This window comes from Sparus aurata, chromosome 23 (assembly GCF_900880675.1).
Source record: "Sparus aurata chromosome 23, fSpaAur1.1, whole genome shotgun sequence".
Classification (NCBI taxonomy): Eukaryota; Metazoa; Chordata; class Actinopteri; order Spariformes; family Sparidae; genus Sparus; species Sparus aurata.
Window position 1 is genome coordinate 16,648,549 of NC_044209.1, and position 22,967 is coordinate 16,671,515.

The 22,967-nt window shown below is 39.6% G+C and overlaps 4 protein-coding genes across 5 annotated transcripts; 2 read left to right on the plus strand and 2 right to left on the minus strand.

The window, feature by feature from the left end:
* The first annotated feature begins 15 nt into the window (after positions 1–15).
* mfsd13al (major facilitator superfamily domain containing 13a-like) lies at positions 16–7,261 on the plus strand. The gene is made up of 7 exons (XM_030407920.1): positions 16–577; positions 1,921–2,235; positions 2,327–2,743; positions 3,443–3,597; positions 3,686–3,769; positions 3,892–4,035; positions 4,633–7,261. The coding sequence occupies exons 1-7, from the start codon at positions 371–373 to the stop codon at positions 4,772–4,774; spliced, it is 1,464 nt and encodes a 487-aa protein (XP_030263780.1). The 5' UTR covers positions 16–370; the 3' UTR covers positions 4,775–7,261.
* Positions 6,065–9,027, minus strand: si:ch211-139g16.8 (immunoglobulin superfamily member 6). Its single transcript, XM_030407922.1, has 6 exons — positions 8,924–9,027; positions 8,487–8,816; positions 8,306–8,403; positions 8,160–8,192; positions 7,820–7,930; positions 6,065–7,647 (listed from the first exon to the last, which is right to left on the minus strand). Exons 1-6 carry the CDS (start codon positions 9,018–9,020, stop codon positions 7,594–7,596), a joined length of 723 nt encoding a protein of 240 aa, XP_030263782.1. The 5' UTR covers positions 9,021–9,027; the 3' UTR covers positions 6,065–7,593.
* Positions 9,028–10,583: 1,556 nt separating this feature from the next.
* Positions 10,584–16,957, plus strand: LOC115576369 (ER lumen protein-retaining receptor 2-like). The gene is made up of 5 exons (XM_030408943.1): positions 10,584–10,868; positions 13,116–13,216; positions 13,308–13,466; positions 13,574–13,826; positions 15,504–16,957. The coding sequence occupies exons 1-5, from the start codon at positions 10,778–10,780 to the stop codon at positions 15,536–15,538; spliced, it is 639 nt and encodes a 212-aa protein (XP_030264803.1). The 5' UTR covers positions 10,584–10,777; the 3' UTR covers positions 15,539–16,957.
* Positions 16,958–18,689: 1,732 nt separating this feature from the next.
* On the minus strand, positions 18,690–21,750 carry LOC115574958 (promethin). Of its 2 annotated transcripts, XM_030406657.1 has the most exons (6): positions 21,612–21,750; positions 21,316–21,428; positions 21,067–21,235; positions 20,813–20,958; positions 19,363–19,396; positions 18,690–19,245 (listed from the first exon to the last, which is right to left on the minus strand). In XM_030406657.1, the coding sequence occupies exons 2-5, from the start codon at positions 21,409–21,411 to the stop codon at positions 19,391–19,393; spliced, it is 417 nt and encodes a 138-aa protein (XP_030262517.1). In that variant the 5' UTR covers positions 21,412–21,428; positions 21,612–21,750; the 3' UTR covers positions 18,690–19,245; positions 19,363–19,390. The 2 variants fall into 2 exon arrangements, with proteins under 2 accessions (XP_030262517.1, XP_030262516.1); XM_030406656.1 differs by lacking the exon at positions 19,363–19,396.
* Positions 21,751–22,967: the final 1,217 nt, after the last annotated feature.

Genomic DNA, 22,967 nt, shown 5'->3' on the forward strand with positions numbered 1-22,967 from the left:
CCAATCAGCTGCATGTTTGTTGTTTTGGAACCCCGCCCCTCCCGGTAGACACAAAAATCGAGTTTGACAACATTTCAGTTGCTCGAGATGGTGATGAAGTATGTATGAAGTATGAAGTCAGTTTAACTCATCGTGACTTCTGGATATCATGTTACTGAGACAGCTGGGACAAGAGCAAGCTCGGCACTCGACAGTTTTCTGCTCCGGAATAATGACTACTTTCACTACTTTTGCTAATAGCTGCAATTATTAGCCATGCTAAACAACAACAACGACGTGAAATAGTTGTTCCTAGCGACTGCACTGCCTCTGTCCAGGTTCTCAGACCGACAGGTAACACGGTTGTTAAGTTACCTGTGCTGCCGTGACAATGGAGGAGAAACCTGCCGCAGGTGTCCGCTACTCCAGAATGAATGTAGGCCGACACCTGCTCTACTTTGGGATCAATCCTGCAGCTTTTGCCTTTGCTATGACTACGCTGGGAGCTGGCATGATAAACAATATATTCAGCTTCTACTATGTCAAACTCTTCATTAACAATTATAAGGTATCGGAGGGAGCTTTCCAGCAATCACAGGTGAGAATACTTCAGGTGCATATTGCTGTGGTATGTATGCAAATGTGGATGAAGTACCTGTAAAAAGAAAATGTGCAAGCGTTTTTGTTATTTGTATTTTGCAGCGCAGAAAAAAATTATTTGTTTTTACAGAGACAGAAGCTGCATGTGAGAATGATTAGGTTTGGAGAGGAAATTCCAGCTCAGAATTTTGATATGTACAATATTAATAAGGCAATAATACAAACTCAGAAATGTTTATCTTTTCCAAAACAGGCTGTTCTCAGAGGAAAATAAGGTCCCAGAACACTGTTTAACTTAATGTGGCGGACCCTGCCACCTTTCTAGCTTCAAACAGTGTGAAACTGTGTTGTCCTTTAAGCTCAGTTTGTTTACTCAATGTATTATCGTGAAGGATAATGTGTTTATTTAGTTTGTTTAGGCATTCAAAAGGGAGTCAATGAAGATCTTTCTGTTCTGATTAAAATGTCTCCCCCAACACAATTAACTTGGCTAAATGCAAGTGAATCATATATCATGTTGGGTAGGTTTTGACATTTGGCGGCTACCCCACTGGCTCTTCTTGTTAGACTAGTCTGAGGTTCCCAGAATCCCTCTTAATCTCTCTTGTCATGACGTACCCTAAGGACCCTGTTCAGTACATAACAATATTTAAGTGAGAGGCAGACACACCCAATAGATAGGGTTCACAAATCACATATCACATGTGTTTGACAGAATACCTCAATATGTGGGAAAAATTAGCCAAAATCATTGTTTCTGTGTCCGACCCCTTTTGAAACTACCTAAATTCCTTAAATCATGATAATATTAGTTTGCATAGAATGGATTTTTATATTTGCAAATTATAAATGACATGTCTTTTGACTACATTTGTTTTCCTGGTAACACTTTAAAATAACCATCAATTAACAAATTGTAATTTTGTAAGTAATCAAACTTCAGTAAGTTAACAATTAAGCGCTCTGTTTATTGTAAAGTTGGAGCCGATGTTTATAAACTGTTACATACAACCTTTCTGATGTGACGAGATTACGTTTTTAGGTTATTATTTTTATTATCAAATGTGTCATTTTATTTAAAACTATTGATTAATAAACAGTCAATAAAATATCAACCAATATAGCGAAAAATGGCTCTTCCAGTTTTCCATATTTTAGTGCAATGGTCTTCGTATTTCTTTACGAAGATACTTAATTTACAACCATTAAAATCGTAGAAAAGCGGTAAATTATCACATTTGAGAAGTTGGAAAGTGCATCAGTCAGATCAGTCATCAAAATAGTTGTCCTTTTAGGTTTGTCGTTAATTTGTCTCAACCTTATGATCCACCATCTCCACAGGTGGTGTACATGGTGTGGAATGCAGTCAATGACCCTCTCTTTGGCTACCTGCAAGATAATTCCAAGATGCCCTGCTGCTCCCAGCGACGCCTCTCCATCCTGTACGGTGCCCCCCTCTACTCGCTGACTTTTCTTCTAGCCTGGTTCCCGTGGCGGGCCTACGCCCCCGGTGACTTGCTGAGCGGCTTACACTTGATGGTGGCGCTGTGTGCTTTCGACGGCATGCTAACTTTTGTGCTGCTGGCTCAATGTGCGTTGTTTGCAGAGATTTCCAGCCACCATCAGAGCCGTCTAAGACTTATAAAGTACAACCAGGTAAGGACTCCAACACTACCTCCATCTTCCCCGTCTATGCCTCTCAGTCAACTGTCTTTCCTTGTCATATCCCTTCCCTTTTATTTCCCAGGTGGCTTCTCTCGTTGGCTCCTCCAGCATCCTCTTCTGTGGTGTGCTATCCAGAAACATGGAGGACTTTGCGGCCTTCCAAGCCTTCACAGTGTTGATCGCTGTGCTGAGCTGTGGCTGCATGATCTACACAGGTTTCCACAGCGAAAGCCGCTATGATAACAAAGATGCAGCGTGCTCTGTTGGCGGGACTCCCGATCAGTCAGCGGTTTCCTTCTCCACTTTAAGAACTTTGATGTGGCAAATCCTCACCCAAAGGGACTTCCAGCTTTTTGTGGTCATGAACTTCTTCCAGGTTTTCATGTTGGCCTTCTTTAATAACTTCACCATGATATTCACTGAGCACCTGATTCCTCCAGATGTGCTACCATCACTGGCCAAGAGCATCATGTACGGAGCGGGATTCATCTGTCCGCAGGTATAATCCCTTGTTGTTGTTTGCTTATTGTTTATTTTCAGGGTTTCGGTTCACGTAGCCCATTGATTTCTTTTGCAGCCCACTCTCAAGCTCACTCAGATGTCAGATCAAGCACCTGAATGCACCAGCAAGGAAACACTTAGGCTATGTTCAAACTAGCAGCCTAAATCTGTTTTTTGGCAGATAGGTTGGTGATGCCTGAACACGAAAATCCAAACTGATCACTTAAAAATAATAGTGTGCACAGTCAGTTTTAAAGATCTGATTTGAGAAACTAACCTGATTTGGCTGCAGTCAGAACAAAGCCTTAATGCATTACTTTATCGTATGTTTCTTTCAGAGATGAGGACCCGAGTAATTTTGACTCAGACTTCAGTCGACTTGTTTTGATGACTTGCAGCTTAGCTGTAAATAAATGATTTTAAGACTTGACTTGGAAGACTGCGACTTGACTTGAGACATGATGACTCAATGATTATAACACAAATCCGATTAATCATACTTTTTGAACAAAATAAGTTAGATTGGTCAATAATATCATAATTAAAGTGATAATAATATCTTGACTTTTGTCTTTAGACTGGATACTGCAGGTACAACCACTGTGTCTTGGGACTTTTGACTTGACCTGACTTAACTGTAGTCACATATCTGGTTTATTTGCATTCATATGTCCCTCACCTCTTGTCTCCTTCCCAGCTGTTGGTCTTGACCTGTCAGAATCTCCTCCACGGTCTTGGCTACTATAAGATCATCCTCTTCACCTTCTACTTGGAGGCTGGAATGGCGGTGATCATGCTAGCACTCGGGCCCCAGCATTACTACATCCTGGCATTTTTCCTCACAGTTAACATGTAAGAGATTAAATGACTTCTAATATTTGTTCTAATGTAACAATATAAGGAATGATATCAACCCTTTTCCCTTTAAACTCACCTGCAGGATCCTAATCCAAGCAACCTTTAGTCTGTTTGGCTTGCCTCTGGCTGACATCATTGACACAGACCTGCAGAAGTACAAGCGCAGGTAACACTATCGTGCTCCATTGTGTTTAAACATTTGTGTTTTACAGTAATACATAAAACAAGATAATCAGGCAAATGCACATTTAATAACCAAATACTAATACCAAATGCTTGTTCTTACAGTTCCCCCCTCTCTTCCATGGTGTTTGGGACGAATGCTTTGTTCACAAAGCCGGGTCAATCTCTGGCTCCTATGCTAGCACTTAATATCCTCAACCAGTTTGGGTATGAACAGCTGAAGGACGCAGGAAAGGATGCAAATCTAAGGTACAGAGATTTTGTTGCTGCTTTTTGCCTCAAAACCCCAATATTCAAACTATAACTGATACCTTTCCCTACTGAAACCTAACGTTCTAATTGTTAATGTTAACCATTCTGTGGAGTTTGATGTGTGGTTTTGATTCAGGATCAACCCAGGCTTGTAAGCTTCCCTAGACTTTGAAAAATAAAGACTGCACTGAGCCTTCAATGTGTATGTTTTATAAAGGTGTGTTCTTTATGTTACCAACCACTCTGTGGCCCAAAGTATGCACGCAGTTAAATTAAGTGAGCAGTTTCCAAAGTTAGCCTTTTAAGTACAAACTTCTCTCTTTGTGTTACTGTTTCTCCACCAGAAACCTTAAAGCAGCAGCAAGATTATCTTCAACTGACTACATGTAAATGATTAAGAGATGGCGCTCTAAGTCCTGACTAACGTTTATTTCAAAGGTCACTGGTAATATAATTGCATAAATTCAAATCCTATTCAGCGTTTGCTTTGGAGTCATACACAGTATCTTAGACGGGAAAAGTCTATACACACATCTGATATACAACAGCAATTGTGATGACAGCGTAGTAACATTATTCCTCTTTCTTCCCCAGTGATCTGGAGAGTCTCCACAGTGTCATGTTCTACTTGGTTTGTCTGGTGCCCTTGGTCATTGCTGCCATGCAAGCCCTGGCTTGGACACCGTTCTCCATACGCAACAGTCACACAGTTGACATAAAGTACGTTGACGGCTAACATGGATGGTTGATGGTTTTGCTTTAGCTAGGAAACTTCTCTTTGTTATGTCGGAATTTCTGTTGAATGAATGTGTGAATTACTGTATATTTTAGAGAATATATAGTACACGTACAAGTAGATACACGTACATAATCGTCTTTTTAGATTTCTACAAACATTATCTAAGGCCTGGTGATGAGTCTGTAACTTTACTTTCACTAACTGTCTTATCCTTTTCAAACATAAGTGGATAACTGGACCAAACACAGCAGGGATCATGATACTTTGTTAAATGTCAGATATTGACCTTAGCCGGTCATTAGCATGAACATGATGCCATGATGGCTGTGCTCTGAAATAAAAGGGCAGATTCCTCAGAAGGCATGTGAAAAATACAGAAAAGAACTGTATTTGTCTAAACTGAATGCAAATTAAAATGCTTCAGAATTTGACTGAAATTGTTGTGCGGCCTACTGATAGAGAAGCTGGCTGCAGAGAATTTTGTAACAGCCAATTGAAAAAAAGATCATGTCTATGAAGCTTTAGCACCTAAAGGTCAGAGCTCTTGAACCGAGACAAGTTGATGAAAGGAACCTGGATGTTGAAGATGAAGTGGCTTGTTACTTTCCACTGACTACCTCCTATACAGGATCACATGCCACACCATGTTATGAGGAAGATATGTACGTTAATGTAGAGAATATTAATGGGTATAATTTTCAGTCAAGGACTTTTAACATTCCAGGGTTGATTTTGGTTGTTTTATTAAGGGCATTGTTGATTTAACCTGTTTACACGCTATATCTTGATGTTGGGAGATATGAATTTGGGACCGTATTGCAGTCGCTGGTGACATCACATGTCATTTGCAAATTGCAGATACAATTTCAAGTCCTAGGGCTTCACCAGAAGAAACAAGGTGGAAAAATGTCCCTCATATTTGATTTAATTTCACTTTTATTATCGGAATGATTCTCTGAGATTTCTCTTGCATCCCAAGACAACCCCAAAATTAATATCAAAAAGGTGCAGAATTCAACCAGTTGGTGGCAAATTCTTACATAATGCACCTTTTTAACTAAACAACTGAACAAATACTGCAAACATGCTGTGATGTGTATTCTCACATCCGTGGGGCCTTATACAGACTTGTGTTTTACTTGAAATTATAACCAGTGCTTGAGAAACATTCATGTTGTAATGTGAAATCATGGCTGTCACCCTTTAACCTTAAAGGAGTTTCCTTATGTGACAGTTTGCAGTAGAGACAGAACGGCAGAAAGGGAAGAACTCACTCCGATGTTAGTGTGAATGGTAAACACCTCAGCTGACCGCCAAAAGTTTATTGAATCTTTTAATGTATATAAAAAGCATCTAGACATGTAAACACCCACTTTGACTTTACAGTTCATACATGAATAGTTGTAAATGTTGTCTGACTGGATTCTTTTAGTGGAAACTATGCAGTAAACAAATATTTTTGGATTTAGTTTTGTACAGAATAAGACACAGAGAGATTCCTCACAAACATATCAGGTTGTGAAATGTTGCCTTAATGTAAGTTTATCATAAGTTGACGATTGCTCATTAAAAAAAAACACTCCAGCATCAAGACTGCAATATTTTCGTTCTTACCATTATGCAACTTTATGCCTTAACAAAGCAGCTTCAGAATAATTTTGGTTGTATACTGACTTTTAACACAGAGAACGGTGCGTCATTATTTTCCAGGCCTCCCCCCTGAATACCTGTAATTAAGGGAGTGAAGAAGAAGCTATTTCAGTATTCTCAGCATGCGTTTCTCCAACGTATCTCATTCATATGCTTGAAGAATAGCTTTGAATATAACGCTGTGGAGCATTGAATGTGATGAATTTACTGTTTATTAAACCACAAATGAGACAAGAATTAGGAGGGTAAAAAAGCTAAATGTGACCAGAGTGTTTCAGTGTTTCAGGGGGCCAGGCCTCACCGATTATTGCATAGAAACACAAGTTTATAACAATATTCAATGATTTTGGTTAGCGCTCCAAAGCTGAAAGGGTGTCGGGTTACAAAAAGCACCAATTTCTCACTCAATGTTATTTTAACACTGTTTATCATATGCTGTATTGTCATATAAAGTCATCTGAAATGTGCACGTCATTTAATAGTTTACAATTATTACATCTGACTGAACTTCTCAGTTTTGGTTTCCAAAGTTTTTCATTAGAAGAGAGTTTTGTAGAACTGTGAACTATACTGAACTATGATCAGAATAATATTTGTACATGTTTATGATTTCCATATGTGTTGCTCAATAATGGCGGGGGGGGGGGGGAACTAATCTTACTTGACTTTCTGTATTTGCACTGCTGGACTACTATTTTTCTTCTGATTTCCACTTTCATCACTGAACAATGTGATCTGTGTCCTGAGAATGTAAATGTATGTAATGTGCTACTTCTTACTCTCTTTTCCTGAAAGTGCAATTCCCAAATTAAACGGCTTATTGACCTAAACGTACGGAAGGAACGGTAAACTCTGCTGTGGTTCTTAAAAGAATGAAATTGCTGAAGGTGCTGCAATATTGATCACAATCAACAGAATGTAGATAAAACTACCGTTGCTGCCTGTCTGTCGAATGAAGAGAAAATGACTCGGGACCTTTTTGTTGTGGTTGATATGTCTCAATTCATGGGAGAAGATGAGACGGCACACAACTACCCCTGCAGCAGTTCTCATTTCCTTAGTCCCATAACTTCGTCCTCCCATCAGGCGTTTCATTGCTTTGAAATTTCCTCTCTGTCCAGATGATGTCGGTCCGAAATCTGTGGTTTGATGTCTGTTAACGACAGTCAGACATTTTGATAGATGTCATCGTTTGAGCTGTCCAGGTCAGTGCTGGCAGCCTGCAATGAGAGAAAATTATTATTATTATTATTATTATTATTATTATTATTATTATTATTATTATTTAATAAGAGGACAATCACATCCATGCTGTACCACAGGCGGTGCAGAAGTTCCACGCTTACTCAATCTGTCTGTTGACTAAATGTGACTTGCCGCAATAAGATTTACCTCAGCCGGAGAGCGACTTCTGCTCACACTTTGTTTGCTCCTCTCCAGGTTCCTTCTGCTGTACATTTCCTGCAGCACGTCACGGAATTGTTTTGTCTTTGTTGAGTTTTTCTGGAAAGAAGACATCTCTTGTTAAACAGAGTAACCTTGACTCATTTATATCAATTAATGTACTCGAAAAGCCAAAGAACATCTGCTCTGTGGTGTTGCAAGAGGTCTTTCCTGGCCAATTATTTACAGATGCGTTGGTTCCTGTTCCTCTTTTTTACTTCTTTTGGCTTTTCCCCGACTATGTCAGAACAAAAAACACACTAAAACAGAAAATCTCTTCTGTACAAACCTTGTCAGATTTGTGTTTCTTTTTGCAGCCATGCTAGAACAGAGAGGGACAGAGCGGGTAAATCTCTCGTCTTATTTGATAGATCTTAACAAAACATACAATTTAGAATAAATCTGTTACATCTGTACAATCTGTACATTATTCACCTTCTTTATGATAAGTGTTGCTATTGCCAGGCTGTAGATGGATAGCAGGACAAACGACAGCCACAGAAGAATGTCCCTCACCATTATTTTAATTTTTTCTGAAACCAAAAAGAAAATCTGTCCCAGTTCATCTCAATCAACACGTCAGTGCCTGACTTTTAAAAGCAGTTTTCTCTCTTACCTCTCACCACAAGCGTTGTCCCTGACCCTACGTGCTGTGAGCCGAGTGCTGAGTCTCCATGTGTCACTGCAGCACAGTGGTAAATCCCACTATCATTAACATGAAGCGAGCTGATGTGTAAAAATGCTCCGTTGGGCACGTACTTGAGAGGATTGTTCAGCGATGTAAGACGAAGATGGACATTTTCTTTGAAGAAAAACCACTCGAACTGCAAGTCTTTGTCTGAACAAGGTGGAGTTACGGTACAAGGGAGAGTAACACCTTGTCCTGTTTTCCTCCAGATCACCTTGTTCGGCTGTGACAAGCAGCTCTTTGCTTCTTTCATGCTCTCTGGAGTGATTGAAGGGAGAAATTGAACAGATTTAAAACCCGAAATGTGTGAGAGAAATCACTGAGCAGTTGTTGAACAATAGGAAAAATACATAAAGACGTGTTACCTGTGACGGGCTGGTTGGCGAGCAGGAGAGACATCCATAACAACCGCTCCATGTCAGTGCCACAACAGCTTGTGAATGATCTCATTATTCCTCTCATGACGGCTGACAACATAGGAAGTAAGTCTATTGCATTTCCTCAACAGTAATTCCCTACTTCCTCTCCTCTGCAGCTGAATGGATTTGAAAAAAGAAAACTGAGATATTTCGGTTTATTATTTGCTTTAAATAGCCTTCATTTAACCAGGTTGGTCACACTGAGATCGCAGATTTACGAGGGAGAGTTACAACGGTAAATTACCAGGAAAAAAAACAACTGGATAAATCACAGAAAACATTTGCACACAGACAGCCTGAATTCAGCACAAAATGCCAAGAGAATGATGACTGTGATTTCCATATTTCAGGTTTAAAGCAACATTATGTTGAAACTGGCATTTTGTGGGATTTGTCCACCCATCTGCCTGTTATTTCCTAATATGAACAGCGAACTTCGGAAAATGTAGGAACAAGTAGACTGTGTGTAGGTGATGGAGCAATCTAGGAAATGAAGTGAGAAATGTAGAGGACATGTTCACAAAAGTGAAAGCAGGCAATACTACTGCTACTGGTGAGACTGTGAGCCATCTCCTAAGATGCTGAATATTTATTTTGTGTTTTATGTACATTTTTGGTCCCCAAAAATTAAAGCAAAACATCAATTTGACCTCTGTTCATATTCATGCACATGCGTATATGCAACCATATCCAAATATCCCTCACTCATTTTGAATAGTGTACTATCCAGTGATGGAATGTAACTAAGTACATTTACTAAAGTACTGTTCTTCACTAGAATTTTGAGGTATTTGTACTTTACTTTTTTGTACCTCATACTTCAACTCAACGACGTTTTGGAGACAAATGTTGCACTTTTTACTCCACTAGATGTATTTAATAACTTTAGTTATAGTAAGTTGCTTTGCAGATTGCATACTGCATCAGGCTGACTGTGATAATCACAAAAATACTCTAAGTAAGATTAACTTTTAAGCCCACGAGTACATTTAATATCAGATACTTTGAGACTTTTACTTAAGTACTATACATGGGTGACTTTCCGTTTTACCAAAGTAATATTTTGAACAAACTTTTACTCAAGTATTACTTTAGGGTACTTTGAACACTGAAGATATCATGCTATGGTGCATATAATCAGAATCAGAATCAGTATTCCTTTATTGTCCAACAAACGGGGAAATGTGTTTGCCACAGCAGCCAAACGAAAAAAACAATAACAATAGTATAAAATAAACAATATAATTAAAAGGTAAGAAATAGAATAGAATAAACTACCATATACATATGAACATGATACTGTACACAGTTAACACGAATTTAAAACAGTATAACAATATAATATAAAGTACTATACCTGTTCATTAAAGAAATGATTGAAACCATGATTTTACTTGTGATACAGTACTTTTCTTTTCTGAAGTTATTGTATGCAGTGCCCTTGTGAAGAATATACTCTAACGTTGCTGTCCCACCCAGTGTAATATCATCCCTCCTTCATCCACTGGGCTCCACTTTTCCTCTGTACAGCTCGTTGTGGGCGGGTCATCTGGTGCTGTCGCTCAGACTCTAGTCCAATCAGAGCCTTTCTCGTGTGTATCCCCACGCCCCCTTCCACGTCGACCTGCACTCTCGCCATATTTTCAATCGTGTGAATCCCGCAGCCCGGTTTGCCACTAAGTTGAGAGCAGGACGCATTCCCGCAGGGCAGCTTTTGGTGTGAAACGATCCACTCCTGACGAAAAAAGAGGGACACCTGCGTTAGCTCCCTAGCTGTGTCTGTTATTTCAACCTGCAACGATGAACATCTTCAGGCTGTTAGGGGACCTCTCTCATCTGGCTGCTATCATCATCCTGCTACTCAAAATATGGAAAAGCAGGTCGTGTGCAGGTGAGAGCTAGCTGTAATATTCATTACATACGCTACAGTGTGGTTTCCTGAACGCTAACGGTGAACTTTGCCTGTTTTAAATTGCTACTATTGCCGTTCATCTGAGCTAGCTAACGTTAGCTACATGCTAAGGCTTCCTACTCATTCATTTGAGTGAAAGGCTAACGGCGTTAGCAGTCAGTAGGCAAACCAGAAACAGCCATCAGCACCTATTACACTCCTACACTACTGCCATATTCACTAACTTTGATGGTTAAATATTGAAATTAGAGGCAAGATTATCCAAATATAGTATAGCATCAGATTCCTTTGTACTGATAGCTGGTGTAAGTCAACTATGTTAGCTAAATTATGGGTGAGGGAGTTTGTGGTCATTTAAGTGGTTACTGTTTAGTAAATAAATAGGCAAATTCATAAAACTGTCATATATGTTTTAATCATATTTCGGGGGCACCATTCTCTACAGCTTCACATGTTGATTTGGCTTTCTTTCCACATCGGCCATCCATGCACTCCTGCTCTGTTAATTTGTGGGTTGGTGCTCGATTTTTTTGGTCTGGCTTCTGACGTGGCGTTCTAGAAGACGCTACGGAAGTAGCTAACCTGCTTTGATAGTTGACTTTTGTCACCCATGCTGAGTTTCTATCACTCTTTTAAGCGTGTGGCATGTATTAATAGTAAACAGCAGCTTCAGCCACACAGATTACAGTGATTTCTGGGGCCACAGCGGTGGATCCTACTAGGGTTATTATGAGGAAGCGGTGCTGTGATTAGCTCACAGAGCCAGAGTTATGACTGGAGGTTCAAAGTTGAATAAGGTTATGTAAGGTCAAGCGAAGAGGTTGTAATGTTTACGTATGATATAGGTGAACGTGATTACCCGTAGTTGTAGCTAAATCTACAGTTTATGCCTTATTTGCCTTAAAGGGCTTTACAATTTGCATAACATCCTCTATCCCTTGGTTTTGATATAAAGTAAAAGCTTTGCAACAAACAACAGTGGTGGGATCCCTTTTTCAGGACAGACAGACATGCAGTAGATTTTATGTATATGGAGTAGAATGACAGAACAACAGTAGAATTACACTAAAGAGAGACACAATGACTGTTTAAGCTAAATAAAGTGCATACATTTTTGATGAATATGCATCAGAGATGATAAGTTTTGAGTTTGCTGCCAGCCAAAACCTCTTCTTGTGTCTTAAGCCCTGCACGCTACATTTTACAGAGCATGCCATTCAAACCGAGGAGGGAAATAAGAGACAGAGATGCTAAGAGAGGATGAAGCAGTGCTCCGGCGTGACACTATTTTGGTCACATGCACCCAAAAATCTATCAAGTGCAGCTAAATGTAGGATCAGGATGTGCTTATGCTTTACTGACTTGCAGTGGGCAGGAGACAATCCCGGCACGAACTGGTGAGAATCAGGGGAACACTTTGGACAGTTTGCCAGTCTGTTTCTGCCTGTAATTGTATTTCCAAGATAATGTTGTAAGAGGATGTGGTTGACCCAGAGACAAACCTATACACACTTCATGCCCTGCGATGTCAAATGTACTGTTTTGATTTCAAGAACATCAATCCATGCACTTGAGATGCTTTTTGTGCCTGTCAACCTGAGGGGTCATCGGTTTCTGCCTATAAAACATATTTGAATCTGCTCAGACTGTATTTTTATTTGGATCAGCATTAAAAATTGTTCTCACTCATAGTTACCAGCCATCTAAGTCTGCCAGATTATAATCATGATCCGTGCAGGGAAATCCACAAAAAATGTTGGAAAAAAAGGCCTATCTTGCAATGTTAAAGAAAGTGTAAAAAAACTAAGCAGGATTTGTGCCTTTGTCTGGATCCGCACCGAAAGTTAATGGGTTCTATTCTGGGAAGAGAGCCATCCCCCATTAAAGTTTCATGGAAATCAATTCAGTAGTTTTTGTGTAATCCTGCTGACAAACCAACTGAAAGGGGTGAAAACATAACCGACTTGTGGGAGGTAAACAGCTAATATTGACTGCAAATTAGGGGCGTTAATGTAATTAAAGTCCAAAGGGGAGAAAACATATTTTGACTGAGCTCTATGATTGCTGATGTTGAAGTTACATCTCCCACATGTTTCCAGTAGATGTCACTGCTCAATACGGAGCAGCTTTGTGACTCATGTTTGTCCGAATGACCTGTGAAGCTCCTCTGAAGCTGCTGACGGTGAGCCTCAACCTAAATGGCAAATCTGATTACTTTTCCTTAAGGTATCTCCGGAAAGAGCCAAATCCTGTTTGCCATAGTGTTCACCACTCGCTACCTGGATCTGCTCTCCTCATTCATCTCCCTCTATAACACAAGCATGAAGGTAAGACACCAGTCAAGCCTCAGCTCTCGTACTGGTCCCACATTTCTCCTTGGCGCCGTAAATGATGAGCTGTTCTTTGTTGTTTACCCAGGTGATCTACATCGGATGTGCGTATGCCACAGTCTACCTGATCTACATGAAGTTCAGGGCCACCTATGACGGCAACCATGACAGTTTCAGAGTGGAGTTCCTCGTCGTTCCTGTCGGAGGTCTCGCTGTTCTCATCAACCACGACTTCTCTTTCCTGGAGGTGGGTTCGACGTCCTGTTTTTTTCGTCACAGCGTGGCATAAAACATTGGTAACGAACTGAGAATTCCCATTTCGGCACATTTAAACTTCAACCTATCCGTCTACAGATCCTGTGGACGTTCTCCATCTACCTGGAGTCAGTTGCAATCCTGCCTCAGCTCTTCATGATCAGCAAGACAGGCGAGGCGGAGACAATCACCACCCACTACCTGTTCTGCCTGGGCCTGTATCGGGCCCTCTATCTCTTCAACTGGATCTGGCGTTACTACTTTGAAGGCTTCTTTGACATGATCGCCATTGTGGCCGGAGTGGTCCAGACTGTCCTCTACTGCGACTTCTTCTACCTTTATGTCACTAAAGGTGGGTTTACTCTTAAATGTGTTATGGCAAGCAGAAAATAAGGCAGATGAAACAAAGAAATATTATCTTTATGTAACACTCACATGTGTGTATGCGTGACTAGAGTGTCGATTCCTCCTGTCCACACCAGCCCTGAAGCCATCCATTCCTAGAGTAACTTTGATAAAAGAGATGGGAGATAAAAACTACAGTCTTTATTCGCTGCTAAAGCCTCGTTCTAAAGTTCAGCTGTAGCTAATGTGGGGCTTTAACAGTCTGATTTTCACAAACAAAGTGATTATTTTCTACAGTCACGGTCATATTAGTGCGGATTTCTCTCTCATTACCGTCCCCCAAAAGTAGCTCAGCAAGGAAATGCTCTCCAAGGAAATACACAAAGGGGGGTTTATGTTCTAAAAAGACTGTATTAAAGATGACAACTTAATAACGCTTTTTTGCCCTGAAACCACTGTACACTGAGGATTTTGTTCCATTCCTTATAGCCACATTAGGAAATAAAACTGCACATGAGTAAAGTCAAGACAGTTGTTGTTGTGATGGTCCAGGAAATGTTCTTTAGTTAGGCGTTATTTTGTTGTATCAGTATTAGGTAGGAGGAAGTTTCTTTTCTTCCTGATATTTATTGACATCAAACGAGTCAAAATGAACAGTTAAGTGTTTGGCTTTCGGACTGAAAGGGTGAGATAAAGAAAGATGGCGTGCAAGTGAACGTGAGACTGATGGAGCTCAGAACGGTGCATCAAGTCTTTCTGGTGAGAAATCTATGTAGTCAAACTTTGAATGATTAGAATTTATAAGGGCCTAGAATAGTATGATGGAAGTATATAGTGGCCATTTCCATGCTCAACTAATGTCTTTTAAACTGGCCTCTCATTTGGGGTTGACACAATTTGTTACACTGATAGGGTGCATTTTTGACAACTCAAGAATTGAAAAGAACATTATAGTCTGTTCTGGAAGCTGCCAAGAAACCTCCTTGATGTCAGCTTAACAAGAGAAGCCATATGTCCTCTTAGTTTTCTAGGTCTGTAGTTTGTGTTTGGAAAGTTTCATGAGGCTGTGATTAACCTTGTGGTCACAACAGGTAATTTTATACAGTCAGGACATGTTTCAAAATGATGGTCTCATTACAATGAAATTGCTACTATAGAGACTAACATCATCAAACATGAATACAGTTGAAGCCGCAAGAGTTTCAGTTTTCCAGTCACACCCTGTTTATCTTATTCCGAGACTGTTAAGGGACCCTAGTGTGCAGAAATAGTCAGAAAACTCCTTTTAAATCTCAAAACTCATTTCCCCCTGTAAAGAGGAGACTCAGTTGTATCCAAAGAACCTGACCGGATTTGCACCAATAGATGCCTTAAATTGTCTAGTTTCACATGATACCACTAACTTCTCACTTAAAAAGAATGAGTGTAACTGTGATGTCAGCTGAGATCGCCAACAGTCTGAGGGTGTCTGAGGGTTTTAATTCCCGTCGCTTCATAGTTCCTGGAAGTATGTAGTGTAAAACCACCGGGAGTTAAAGGACGCAATCTTTTTACCAAGTAATACATCTACAGAGCTCGTAGAAACATTCAGGATACAAGTATTCCTTTTCATTAAATACATGATTGTGAAATAATGAATTTTCAGGTCCAAAATGATTACTCACTTGATTTCTCACCCCCTCAGTGTTGAAAGGCAAGAAGCTGAGCCTGCCGGCGTAAAACGTTGAGGAGACGGCGACTCCCAGCAGACTCAGGGGGTGTGGAGATGACATCATGGAATCTCGTGACCTACAGCAAAAGATGCCTGAGACAGAGAGCCAACTACCGGGGGAAAAAAACACTAGTCTTCTTGATGATTGCTGATGGAACTGGTAAATGCCAACAAACACCAGAGCTGAACAAAGATCGAGCCAGGTCAACCTTTGGATTTCTGTGTTCAGCGTCTTGCCTTAAACTTCTTTTTCATTGCTGTTCAACTAGGAGAAAAGGCTTCTTTTTTTTTTTTTCTTTTTTTTTTTCCTACATGTGAGGTGTATTCGCTTATTTTTTATTTTTTTTTATAATGTCACAAATAGGGTCGACTCTGAGAAGTACCTTGTTTGGCTTGGTAATGAAATGCACAAATGTACAGTCTTATTAAAGAGTGAGATAAAGAGTAATGTATCCGAGTGCCTGAAGAGGATTATGTCTGCTTTCTCACAGTATGTTTTCTTTTCTTTCTTTCTTTTTTTTTTTTACTTTTTGTTTTGTTTAGATAAGCGTTCACATATACTGTAATACACGTACTCTCTCTTGGAGTCATTTAAGGAGGCCAACAACAAGCGCTTCACACCAACACGCGCATCCATTTTGTAAAAGCGTTGCTTTCTAGAATTGCTCAAAACAACATTTTAACAGGTTACTCTCATTTAAAAAAAATCTAAACTTTTTTTTGTAAGCAGGGTTCAAAGGAGATAAAAATAAAGATTAACCCACAAGATAAATAAACCATGTAAATGCCAGCAGTCTTTGTCATATATGTCAGTATTTTTAAAAGGTTTCCATTTAAATTTGACATTAATTTTTCATGTGTTTATTCACTTGTATGAAGAACCTAAAATGCACCGATTGTTCCGCAGCTTTAATATAGATTTCGTACAATCTTAAAAACAGTGTTACATCACGCGTGGATGTACATAGAGCACAAAGTCTGTTTCTGCTTTCGCTGCACGCCAAGTAACAAAAACTCATGAGCACCTCCCAGCAGTGACTCGTCTGTTTGTCAGAGTAAAGCAATAATGGACGACTGAACGATGATCACACTTCTCGCGCTGGGACAGAGAAATGTGCAGATATTTGGCGGGAGGATCATCCGGCACTTTTTGACTGGTTGTGATATTTCAAATCAATGTTGGCTGTGTGTCTGGGGTGTGAAGAGCTAAAACAGATCTGACAGTGGCGCTGCTCGATAATTGAGGAGGGGTGATCACGATGTTCAATGGGTGCATTTTTTTAAATTAAATTTAAAGCTCTATTGTTAACTTCAACCTTTTTCAAATTTAGTTATTGCTAAAGGATTATTTCAGCTCTGTAATTTTTTTATTTTTTAAAATTTTTTTTGCATGATATCACCTCCATTAAAGATTTTATGAGAATCACCTTCCAGTGTTGTTGTTTCATTCTTGAAATCACGCAAGCACGTATGGTAGCTTTGCTTTGGATCTGTGTTGTAAGCTGTTAGTTGTTTGTAATTACGTGATAAACACTGCCACCAAAGATTTAACACAATTTCGCTGAAAGACGGGTGGTAGTAATCTGCCAGGAAACGCGTTTATATGTCTGCAGGAAGGAACACTAGCTAGTTTTAGCAGCAAAATGTGCCCTTCACCATGTAAGCGACGTTTACATGTAATAAATGAGGCACGCAAAGTGTGTATTGCTATCAAGGTATAAACACGTGTACCGACTAGTTTACTGACACCATCCCACCCAAAGAAGCCTCGTCTTTGACACAAACGACAGGAAAAGGGGTCATAATGAAACACAACCACACATATACACAACATAACATGCTTAGGAGCTCGATCTATCCCCAAAAAAGATGACTTCTGTCCTCTCATAAGCAAAATACACATTGAGTATATATACTGTACAGTTGCTTATCCAAGTAGGAACAACAATTAATGACTTGTAGTTGATCAGTTGGAATCAGAAATGGCTTATATGAAAGGCAAAGGCCTCTAGATTATGCTTTTATACACATTAAAGTCGTGTATCATTCATTGAGTTTTATCATTCAATTAGGACAGAAAGGTCAGATTTTGCTTGTACAAATGTCTTGTTGTGTCTTTCAACCAATTCAACCAATCACAGATTAGAGCTCCACCTGTGACAAATACTGTAATGAAGACATTCCCAGGTGTGTATAAAAAGAACCCCAGCACACCAGACCTTCATGTGAAGTGCAACATGACCTCTGACAACACGATTCAATCACAGACCAAAGTGCCTGAAGACCAAGTCTGCTGCTGAGGTGGCAGACATCTTCAATATACCCAAACGTCAAGAGGAGAGGATTAAAATCCAGCATTAAACAGAAGACAACAAAAAAATCGCGTTGCATTTGCCAAGGCCCACAGCTTGCAGAAAAGGATGGACAATGAAAAAGTGGCAGATGATTGATTTTTCTGACGAATCATCCATTGAACTGCATTCCCATCGCCACAAATACTGCAGAAGACCTGTTGGAACCTGCATGGACCCAAGATTCACCCAGAAAACAATCAAGTTTGGTGGAGCAAAAATCATGGTTTGGGGTTGCATCCAGTATGTGGATGTGCAATAGACCTGTAGAGTGGATGGCAACATCAACAGCCTGAAGTATCAAGAAATTATTGCTGCCCATTACATTCCAAACCACAAGAGAGGGCAAATTCTTCAGCAGGATGGCGCTCCTTCTCATACTTCAGCCTCCACATCAAAGTTCCTGAAAGCGAAGAAGGTCAAGGTGCTCCAGGATTGGCCAGCCCAGTCACCAGACTCATAGGAATCATACACGATATTCATTATTTTTCCCAAGGCACCATGACTTTATGTTCTGATGTTATTGTAGCATGTAAAAACTGTCTTAATTAAATGATTAAACTCTATGAATGATACACAACTTTATTTTGGTATAATAAGCATAATCTAGAGGCCTTTCATATAAGCCATTTCTGATTCCATTTGGTCAACTACAAGTCAAGTTATTATTTGTTGTTCCTACAACTTGGATAAGCGACAAGACTTTTGTCAGGGACTGTATATAGGTGGATCCTCTATACATGTATATATTCAAGGCCAATACATTCCTTCAACTCTGAACAAAAAGACAACAGCACATACACGCATGTTCATGCTGATGAGAATTTATTCAAGGCTGCATCACAAATGTAAAGTAACAGCAAATACAAACAAGTAACAGTTGTTTTGTAGTGCAATTTGGCTTGTGTAAACATACACAATGAGGATGGTGCATATGGCTCCTTTGGATAAAGTACACAAGTCGACATTTTCCTTTAAGCTGCTGTTTTTAAAAACACGTTCAGTTAGAACATTTACCAATAAGATGAAACTAAGTTAACTTTTTGAATATTAAAGCTGTTGAAAGATAAGTTGTACCAAACTTTGGCTGCTGAAGGCGTTTTATACTTATTGCATTTTACCTTATATAAAAAGATACAGTAAACGTAAGGGAGTCTTTGTGCTTAGAAAATATGTTACAGCTGCAGGACACCATGCAGTACATTCAACAGTCCTCCGAGTCGCATCAATCAAGCGTCAGGAGTTCAGGAGTGCTGATTTGAGGCCTCAGTGATTCAGAGCCGACGGACAGGAGCAGAAGAATTGAGCTACTCCTCTTTCTGTGGCTTTGACGTTTCACTCTGCATCTCTTGGACTTTACCTCGCTGGAGAAGAAGAAAAGGAACTCAATGTGGGAACAATGTCACAGATTTTAATATGAATGAGTGTGTGATATATGACCATTTTAGAGCAGAGGATGAGTATCAGGATGACGTCCTCACATGTCTCGTTTTGTCCACAACCCAGAGTCTATGTCTGTCATAGAAGAGTAAAGAAACCATAAAATATCTAACATTTAAGAAGCTGGAAACAAATCATTGACCTTTAACTCAAACCGATTCATCGACTATGAAAGAAGCTGCCGATAAATGTATTAGTTGACACCCAGTTGATTATTAGTTTCAGCTCTGCTTCGCTTATATATATATAAATTTTCTGACACTTTCGGAGGCAAATACTACTAAATGTTCCTTTTTAACTCCACTACATTTATTTGATAATTTTAGTCACTAGTTATTTTGCAGATTGCTGCATCAGAGCCAAAACAGCACATTTTAAAATGTAGTTATTTTTATCAGCTACCGGATTAAAACAACACTGATTCCAATGATCAGGAAAATGCTGATGTAGATCCGGACCAGATTGTATACATAAATACATGCATGTACAGTGTGTAAAAGTAAAGTTCAAATATTACTTTTGTAAAAGTGAAAGTCGCCCCTATGAATAATACTTAAGTTTTAAAGTCTTAAAGTGTCTGATATCAAATGTATTTAAGTATCAAAAGAACTATTGTACTCCAACAAGACTCAACAGAATTGACCAAATTAAAGACAATCTATGTTAGAAATTAAATGGCACATTTATGCACTCAGAATGGGAAGGAACATTCTGGACGTCTGGGACAAAACTGCAGAGCTGAAATTAAGTAAATCTGCATTCAGAATATTAAAGACTGCGCTCGGGTGATTCTACGGTGTTAGAGGGGGCCTCAGACTCCTACACGGATAATGTGGGGGGTAAAAATGAGGGAAAATGTATCATGTGAAAAGACGCGAGGAAGGCTGAGCTGTAAAAATGACAAGGTCGATGAACAGTGGGACAGCTTCAGTGGATATACGTCTAGAGGGGAACAATTTATCTTGTGAAGAAACGGATGGTCTGGTGCAGAGCATTTGTAGTTGATGCCATGAGCTGATGTCCCGTCCTTTGCATGTCTGTCTGTTGTTCGCGGATGATTTTTTAACAAATTAATTAAAAACTGCACTATTTTGGCTCTGATGTAACATGCAATTTAGGAACTAAAGTCATCAGACACATGTACAGAGTATAAAGTGCACCATTTGCTTCCATTATAAAAAGGGGCAGAAAATAGAAATAGACAACTGAAGTACAAGTACCTCAAATTTGTACTTGTTACGCTCAGTCGCTGCATGCATGGAGCCTAAATATACATATGATTTACTTCTATGTTTGATACTTACTCCCAGAATAGTACTTTTACCACTCAAGTTCATTTAATATCAGACACTCTGGTTGCTGTCAAAAACACAAGTGACTAAAAAGAGCCTAGTTTGGTCTAAAATGGTAATATATCACACAAAAAGGGCCAAGTGTGCTTAAACAAAAACTTTGGCGCTACAATAAAATAACTCTTCTCCAGCACATTACCTTTGTCAGATGGGGGTAATAGGATTTGAGGATGGTGGAGACGGCGATATAAAACACGTTGAAGATGAATGAAACCACGACGGAGAAGAAGGCGATGCCGGAGAGCACGCACAGCAGACTCACCCCTCCTACGAACAACAGGACCGCTGACAGAAACAGAGAGAGATGATTTGAGGAATAAAAGCACTGCCAGGTAGAGTGTCATAAAAAAACAAACAAAAAAAAAACATTAGTTTGGACAGGATTACACCTACCTTCAAAGAAAACAAAGCCCACTGCAGACACTGTGATTGTCACAAGAGCAAAAGTGAGGAAAAGTCCAACGGGCAGTGCTGCCATGGCGCCGAACAGCATCACTGCAAGGGCTAATACAGGGTGGCTGCTCAGGTACTGCCCAATCCTTGTGTTCATCAGCTGTGATACCTGTTCAAGAGAGGAAGATGAAGATGCAGCTGACACGTAAAGCTCTGATTTCCTGGTAGGGAAAGGCACAGAGACGTTACCCTGGGGTCGTCATGAACTCGGTCCAACAGGGTGTTCCAGCTTCCCCACAGCTGCTGAAACTCTGTCACACTGTTGTTGCTGCTGTGATCCATCATCCACACATCTGACGAGACTGAAGACGACAAGAAACACTCACATGAGGCTTTGATCCAACAATCTACAGCAGATATATACAGACTGGTGGCTGTAACAGAAGACTTTAGTTCAGTGTGTGGCAGCTGTTCTGTGCAGCACCACACATGACCCTCAAAACACTTCTGGAAAACCAAATAATAAAGTTAATAGAAGTACAAACCTGATCAGTGTAGTAAAGCTGCCAGCTCACAACACATGAAACTGTGTCCTGATGTCGCCTCAGATGTCTCCAACAGAGAGCAACACACCCTTGTTTAAATACACACCTTCTTCCTCCTTTTTCCTCCTCCTCCTTCTTCCTCTTCTGGAGTGCTCATGAGAAAAGACTCTGAAAAGGCCTGTTGGTGCTGTGGTTGCCATCTACTGTTCACCACATGGACTGAAGGTTCACTTTTTCAAAGAGCTGTCCAGTGTCTTTTGTGTGTAATCATCATATTCATGTGACACATTCTTTAATCGGTTGGAGGGAAAATGCATCTACTTTTTTTTAAATATTCCCTATGTAAGTGTGGAACTGTTTTATGAATTCAACTGAAAACTCAAATTTGGATTATTTCCTCAAAAAATCATGAAAAAAACAATTCCCATTAATGTCTGAGACCCTGACCCTCAGCCCCACCGTGTATCATCTGATGAAGTATGGTGGCTTCAAACTGAGCTACATAACTAAATAAATAAGAAAATAAGTGTATGTATCAAAACATGCATACAGTTAATTTGCAAAGCTAATTACCAGTGAATTGAAAGTATATATGTGTTTTTTTAATTAATGTTATGTTATATTTAAATAATAATAAATAAATTCACTGGAAACAATACAGATAGCTCTACTGATTCTTATTCTATTCTGTATTTTGGACCAGAGTGTATTTACCATCACGACTGTTCAGCGCCCTCTGGAGGTCAGAATGGGAAACTGCAACTTAATTAAACCTATACATCTATTCTACATGATAAGATCACCAGTGCTGGTAAAAAAAACGTGAAAAAAAAAAGTATGGATATAAATTCTTATTATTCTTATCATTATTTTTAACAATGTTATTAACTATGTCAATGTTTATGTGTATATGTTTCACCTACATAAAGACAAAGAAAATGAGGGAAATACAAAATTCAAAAGGTAAGAGTGAGGGTTTGGTAGAGACCTGGGCGTGCTTCACTTACAGCTGATGACTATTTTTGACATCAGCATTTCTCATGATTCTGGTTTTGTGACTGTGGTTTCTCGTTTTATTTTGAAGTTTTACCCTCTCCTGTCATGTTTTGCTTGAATTTCCTCCCATGGTTTAATTTCCAGCCCTTTTCCTGTGTCCACCTGTGTCTTGTCTGTCGTTTCTTTTTACTAGTTTGTTCTTTGCTTTACATTGTACTCTGTTTAGCTTTTGTTTGGCTACTTTTGAGAAGTACACTTCCTGGTTTTTGGATTTTACTTTGTGAATTATCTCAGCTTTTGTTAACAAAAGCTCACCTTGAGTTCCTTATCTTGCCTACATTTTCCCTGGCTATCTTAGTG

Excerpts from the sequence above, each read along its gene's own strand:
- mfsd13al (XM_030407920.1), top strand. The coding sequence starts at position 371 with ATGGAGGAGAAACCTGCCGCAGGTGTCCGCTACTCCAGAATGAATGTA. Across the intron at positions 2,236-2,326 it reads GACTTATAAAGTACAACCAG|GTGGCTTCTCTCGTTGGCTC; the intron begins GTAAGGACTCCA and ends TTTATTTCCCAG. Across the intron at positions 2,744-3,442 it reads CGGGATTCATCTGTCCGCAG|CTGTTGGTCTTGACCTGTCA; the intron begins GTATAATCCCTT and ends TCTCCTTCCCAG.
- si:ch211-139g16.8 (XM_030407922.1), bottom strand. The coding sequence starts at position 9,020 with ATGAGAGGAATAATGAGATCATTCACAAGCTGTTGTGGCACTGACATG. Across the intron at positions 7,931-8,159 it reads AGAAACACAAATCTGACAAG|AAAAACTCAACAAAGACAAA; the intron begins GTTTGTACAGAA and ends TCTTCTTTCCAG. Across the intron at positions 7,648-7,819 it reads GAAGTCGCTCTCCGGCTGAG|GCTGCCAGCACTGACCTGGA; the intron begins GTAAATCTTATT and ends CTCTCATTGCAG.
- LOC115576369 (XM_030408943.1), top strand. The coding sequence starts at position 10,778 with ATGAACATCTTCAGGCTGTTAGGGGACCTCTCTCATCTGGCTGCTATC. Across the intron at positions 10,869-13,115 it reads GAAAAGCAGGTCGTGTGCAG|GTATCTCCGGAAAGAGCCAA; the intron begins GTGAGAGCTAGC and ends CTTTTCCTTAAG. Across the intron at positions 13,467-13,573 it reads ACGACTTCTCTTTCCTGGAG|ATCCTGTGGACGTTCTCCAT; the intron begins GTGGGTTCGACG and ends ATCCGTCTACAG.
- LOC115574958 (XM_030406656.1), bottom strand. The coding sequence starts at position 21,411 with ATGATGGATCACAGCAGCAACAACAGTGTGACAGAGTTTCAGCAGCTG. Across the intron at positions 21,236-21,315 it reads GAGTTCATGACGACCCCAGG|GTATCACAGCTGATGAACAC; the intron begins GTAACGTCTCTG and ends TCTCTTGAACAG. Across the intron at positions 19,246-20,812 it reads ATTACCCCCATCTGACAAAG|CGAGGTAAAGTCCAAGAGAT; the intron begins GTAATGTGCTGG and ends CTTCTTCTCCAG.